Below are 6,000 nucleotides of genomic sequence, written 5' to 3'. Positions count from 1 at the left end.
TAAGTTCGTTAATTATCTGACTTAGAAAAGTACCTTTCTAATGCGTCCTAGAGGATGCCAGCCCTTGATTTCAGAGACGTACCACTCTGATTCTGCAGTACTATGTGACATCAGAAATACTCGACTTTTCATCTGGGTCATAGATGGCTCTACCCTGTACCTTGTAGCAACGAAAAGTGTTTATATTCACTCTGTATATGTAATTTGTCCTGAACATGTTTAAAAAGTATAAAGTACATCTTTGATCCACAGTGGAAAAGCCTGTAACAGTCTGGGCACCTCACTGCTACTTGATCGAACTCGTCCTGGGCAGATCAGTGAGTCTGATTGTCAAGGTAATAACCTGGGCATCTTCCCACTCCAAGTCACACCTCCACCAGTGATAGTTAAGCTCTTAGGGATCCTAGCCAATTTCTTATCTGAATTATTTAAGGGGAATTAACATTACTTTCTTAGATATTACATTCTTACCTGAAGTATTGCACATTTCCACATGAGTGTATCATTTAAAACAGGGGTCCCCACACCCGTCAGTGGCCGGTTAGGCACCAGGCCCCACAGCAGCAGTGAGCAGTGGGCAGGGGGGGGAGTGTCCTGGCCTTGCTGCTGGAGCTCTCCTCCTGTCCTGCACCCCATGCTGTTCCTGATGCCTGGCGCCACAAATGTTGGGGACCACTGATTTAAAATACAGATGAAAAAACACTGACAGTAATAAAAAATGGTAAATTACAGAAATCCAGAACACAGTGAAGAAAAAGAAATCTGTGTAGTTGCAGTCTGCTTTGAGACCAGTTATTCCCTTTATGCTAAACCTTCGTATTTACCAATACAAGTGTTTTTATTTTGGTAGCATGTCATGGGTAGGAGCCAGGAAACTTGTCATTGGAAACCTCAATGGTTTTTTCCACAAGAAAGAGAGCTCTGTGAAGAAATTTCCCTGTTTGTAAGTCTTCAACTTGAAAATCCCTCCACAGTAAGAAGGGTATTGGCTAAATTTGAGGAGTTGATGGAATATCTAGAAGGATCATTGTTAAGTAGAATAGGGTAGCATCTGAGATGTAGATATATAATTATAGTTGGACATAATTATATGTGGATTAAGAAGGCAGACTTGGAAGTGGGGGCTGGCTTGCTTTTGTCTCTTCTTCAGTCAAAAGGTGGAGTTGCTCCCCACCTTTGGGAGTTTTCTGCTGAGTTCTCAGCCTACAGAAGCCTTGCTCCAAGCCAAGACAGATTTTCCAAGAGAAGGCAACTTCATTTTCATGGCAAACCCTCAGACCCACGAACCTTCTCCCAACTCTGTCCTTCTCGGACCCCGAACCACTGTAGGCAGAGCAGGAGGTGGCACCAGAGGTTCCGATGGGGCGGTGGGGACGACCCCCTTGAGAACTGTATTTGCAGCTGTCGAAGAGTAGCCAACAAGCACCAGATTTATAAGCACTTTGAAAGAAGCCCCTTAACCATTGGCTTTTTGAGCGGAGCTGTCGCTAGGGAGCAGCGGGCAGGGAGAGCACAAGCTGGGGATAAGCCCAGGTTGTTTGTTGTTGTAACCTGCGAGAGGGGCACACGCACTCTACACTCGTACACACGCTCCAGCGAGTGAGTTGGAGCCCCGAGGCCCCTGTCCTTGGAGGGCGCCCCCAGGTGCCGCTCTGGGCGGAGCAGCAGCTCCCGGCTAGCCTCCCAAGCCCTGATCCCTGCTGCTGCTGCCCAGAGGAGCGAGGCACCGAGGCTCCAATTCCCCAGCGCCAGCTCCGGAGCCAGCGCTGCGGGGAGGGAGAGCAGTGGGGGCGGGTGCAGCAGGAGAGCGCGATGAATGAGTTCCCCCCCACATCTTCGAGTTGTCTGAGTTGGCGGTGCCGGTGCTGTGCGGGGTTTCCGGCTCTCAGAGCCCCACGCTTGTGGCTCCGGTGGCTGCAGCCCACGCCCACAGCCCAGGCCGAGCCCCTCCAGGCTTGGGGAGCCCAAGCTTGCTAGCTCCTGTCCCCGCCCCAGTCCAGGGAGAAGGTGGGTGGGCCCCCAGCAGAGGCGCGTTCTGCCCGCACTCGGCGCCGGCCCCTGCTGTCTCTCCATGGCGTCGTATCAGCAGTCCCGGATCCAGGCTTACCTGGAGAAGAACAAGATCGGTCCCCTGTTTGAGGTAAGGTGATGTGGAGGAAGGGGTGCCCAGAGGAAAGCAGAACATGCTGGAGGGAAGGAGGGATAGAGAACAGCGGAGCAGGAGGGGCACCCCTGTCGCTCCTGGTCGCTGCTATTGCCCTTTTCGGGGCCAGGTGTCCTGGAACCCAGCCTGTACAGCACTTTCTTGGTTACCTGGGCGCAGACAGGTGCGCTCGGCAGGGTCCAGTCTCAGCCTGGCCGTGGAAGTTTGAGCCGTCCGACTGTCCAGCAGCACCTAGAAGCCACATGCCCAAGACCCTGACAGACTGAGAGGGATGGCGCACACACACACACACACACACACACACACACACACACACTCTTACTAGAATTCACACTGTCTTGCATATTGGATTTTTTAAAAATGTGGGCAGTAGTATAACCCGAAAAGGTGGAGGAGGTGCTTAGCAGTGGAGAGCAACATGGTTAACAGAGAGAAAGTGGAACTGGTAAGGAGTGGGCTTCGGTAGGAGCCGGCGTGTTGAATGAAATGGTCAAACTGAGATGCTGACATCTGTGTCCGGATGAGAGGAGAGTCCTTTGCACTGCAGACCCCACCTGGGTGAGAGGGAGAAAGGGGAGGAGAACGGTTCAGGAAAAGCATACGAGTATTTATGGGAAGGAGACGTAGCTCTGCTGTGCTCCCTTGCCAAAAAGAATTGATGACAAAAATACAGCAGGAAAAAGGAAGAACAGGAGGACTCAAGAAAATGAGAATGGGAAAGAGAAACCTGGCGGGGGTCAGACGTCCCACTGGTTGTTGGGATGCTGGGCAGATGCTGAGGCCAGCAGGGGTGACGCCCCTGGTCCCTTCTCCTCCAGGTCCAGACTCCCAAATGGGCCCCCTAGGGCAGGACTAGGGGGTTTGGGAGGGTCCAGATACCATCCCTAGCCCTCCTCCCCCAAAACAGTTGTGGCCACTCTTGGGGGTTCCATGTTCCTGGCCTCAGAGTAAGGCTGATGCTGGGCTGTGGGGAGAGACTGAGAATAGAGAAGCTTCTCTAGGATTCAAGAGGGTGAGCACCACAGAGAGAACAGGAGAACTAATGCCCCAGTACAAAAAGGGAGGGGGTGACAAGGACGGGAGACCAGGTACATCTTTTATCTGGGGAGCACGGGTTTGAAATATCCAAGACTGCTTGATTTCTTAGGTTTTCCCGCTCAACTGCAACTTTCTGTCTTGAACGACAGGACCATAGTTTCTACAGAAACTCACTGTTGTTAGAGTCCTAACATCCTATGGTGTGTGTCTTGATTCTTGTTTCTGCTGAACGTGTTAGCAGAGGAAGTCCATATCCAAAACCGATGTAGAATTGCCGGAGCTACTGGAGTTCTTTTCTTTACTGTTGGTGAAATATTTGGAAAATACAGGTAGTGCTATAGGTATATTTTTAGAAGTAGAAGCCTTACCTTTTGTAGCACAGTGTATTAATTGCATCAAAAGAAACATAAAATAAATATTTATGTTTAGAGGGTTTCTACTCTCTTAGAAAATAAAGTACAGGTAGCATAAATGAAATGTTTTTAATAGATGGTAGTTTCATTTAACATTTTAAAATTCTGAAAAGTCTCTTCAAGTGATGATAGAGTTTGGAATGCATGCAAACCTTCTGCATAATTAGGAAATAAATCTATTTATGTTTATATAAATATATAAATCTTTATATTTATCAAGTTCTCATTTCAAGAAAATGCTTACCAGCTAGTCCTGCACTGATGAATTTTAAGTGATGTCAAAATTTTCCCATAAAATTGTTAGACCTCCTCACTAAACAACAAACAAACAATGACAAAATTACATGCTTTGTATTTTATTGATTTCTTTGGTGACATACTGCATATCTCCCCACAAGCAGTGATGAGTAGTTAATTTTTAAGGTGTGGACTTTAAATAATTGAAGGGAGAAAATAGACAAGTTCTCTTTTAACAAAAGCAGGCCCTAATACAATACTTTTGACCTTTGTATAGAGCCTTGGTTTGGAGACTAGAATTATACATACTTCACAAAATTGGAAAATCTCACTGGCTTGTGGCTGCCTTTCCCTTCTCATGCTGGAAAACAGTGTACCTGGTGTGAAAAGGATCTCGTTGCTCTACCGTTCTTCTCAAAGCCCCCACACTTTGGTCACTGGTTCATGTAAGGACTGCCCGGGACAATAACAAACAAACAAAAAATAAAACAAACAAAACACCTGCTCAGGAAGTCAGAGGAGGAGCCAGGGATCCAAAGAAGAGGCACAGATGATTATTCCATATTTAATTCCTGGGTCACATTATAGAGACAGTGACATAAGCTAAAAATTGCCTTTTGTCAATCACACATTGGAAGGGGTAGGTGTCTCCAAGTTTTATTCACTGTTGTGATTTTTTTGTGTGCACGTGCTGAGGTGCTGGAGGTGGTAACATCAGTTTTCTTTAGTTTTGAAAATCTGTAAGACCTGACATTGTCCCCTTTGTCGATTTTAAAATTAAGAATGTTTAAAAACATTTTGGAGTGAGGTACTTTAAAGAGAGCACATGAATGTTACTTGAAAACATAGCAAAGGTATCATACTATTCTTGAAAATACTTGTATCCTGTTTTTTCACACATATATCTTACTTACTTAGTTGTTATTTAGTTTATTTCTTACTTAGTTTTTCTTTTTTTAACAATTATTATTATTTTTACTTTTAAAAAAGATTTTATTCATTTATTTTCAGAGGGAAGGGAAGGGAGGGAGGAAGAGAGGGAGAGACACATCAGTGTGTGGTTGCCTCTCGTGTGCACGTGCCCTGGCATGTTCCCGGACTGGGGATCGAACTGGTGAACCTTTGGTTCTCAGGCCAGCACTCAGTCCACTGAGCCATACCAGCCAGGGCCTTACTTTATTTGTTTCTAACATTTTATCATTTAAGAAGCTTATAAAGTGCTCTACACAATACGGTGTTTCAAAACTACTTGAAATGAATCTTGTTTCCAGGTGATTTAATAGTATAAATTTATACTACCTTTAAATGTGATTTAAGATGTTTTGAGGCGTTGTAGAACCATGCCTAGAAATCCCTGCACTGGAGTCTCGGGTAATGGTATTTTAATCAGGTAATAAGACGATGTGGGGTAAAAATGGTAGTGGCGACTTAATTCCACAACTCTTTGATATTTTTAATATATTTTTATAAAGATGTAACACTTTCAGTGTTCTGTGGGCTTACTCAGGGCTGACAAGTCGGCCAACCTGGGTATCAATCTATAAGGTATGCTTGACACTGCTTCAGTAAATTAGCACTATAAGCTTATTTCCTACGAATTTCCACACGTGGCTCCTTAACTGTGACATGGTTTGGCTCCCACCAAAGGAGAGTGTTTTTGCAACATAGATAGGCAAGATGTATGGTGTAAACACAAGACATCTCAAACCCTAAGGCCAGCTACAAAACAGTCAAAGAATTTGGCAGTCAGAAATTCTGAAACGGAACAATTAACTGGCATATAGCCTTTTATTAGGATCAAGTGATTAGTGATTTATTTGCTTATATTGTAAGCAATTTAACTTAGTTCCCAAGAGATTATTTGCTGTGGAGTATCACAATGAGTTTAGTTTCAACATACAGAAGTATACAATTTTAGTGTTTCCCATTTCCATGAAAAAATAGAGTAATTATTTGAAAATTATTGGTAGTAAGCGTGTTCAGGGCAGTGATATATCTTGGTTCAGGCCCAAGTGTACTCACAAAAATGTAAAATCCTAAACTATTAAACAGCTGAGTAATAAGGTCTTCATTAAATCTCCATAGGATTTTTAGGTCTATGGGTACTGAATATGTGGCCAACCAAATTCACTACATTTCTCCAGGTGT

General features: G+C 44.8%; 1 protein-coding gene across 1 annotated transcript in view; it reads left to right on the top strand.

Moving 5' to 3' along the window:
- Nucleotides 1-1,090: 1,090 nt before the first annotated feature.
- Nucleotides 1,091-6,000, top strand: part of CUNH8orf34 (chromosome unknown C8orf34 homolog) — a 299,403-nt gene continuing 294,493 nt past the window's right edge. Inside the window, exons 1-2 of the mRNA XM_053661119.1 lie at nt 1,091-1,599; nt 1,921-2,140. Of these exons, the coding sequence (XP_053517094.1) occupies nt 1,091-1,599; nt 1,921-2,140 (729 nt within the window). The remainder of the gene's footprint in view (nt 1,600-1,920; nt 2,141-6,000) is intronic.

This window comes from Artibeus jamaicensis, unplaced genomic scaffold, assembly GCF_021234435.1.
Source record: "Artibeus jamaicensis isolate MK-2021 breed Jamaican fruit bat unplaced genomic scaffold, CSHL_Jam_final scaffold_916, whole genome shotgun sequence".
Classification (NCBI taxonomy): Eukaryota; Metazoa; Chordata; class Mammalia; order Chiroptera; family Phyllostomidae; genus Artibeus; species Artibeus jamaicensis.
Note: the sequence above shows the minus strand (reverse complement) of the source record. Positions and strands in the feature narration are given on the sequence as shown.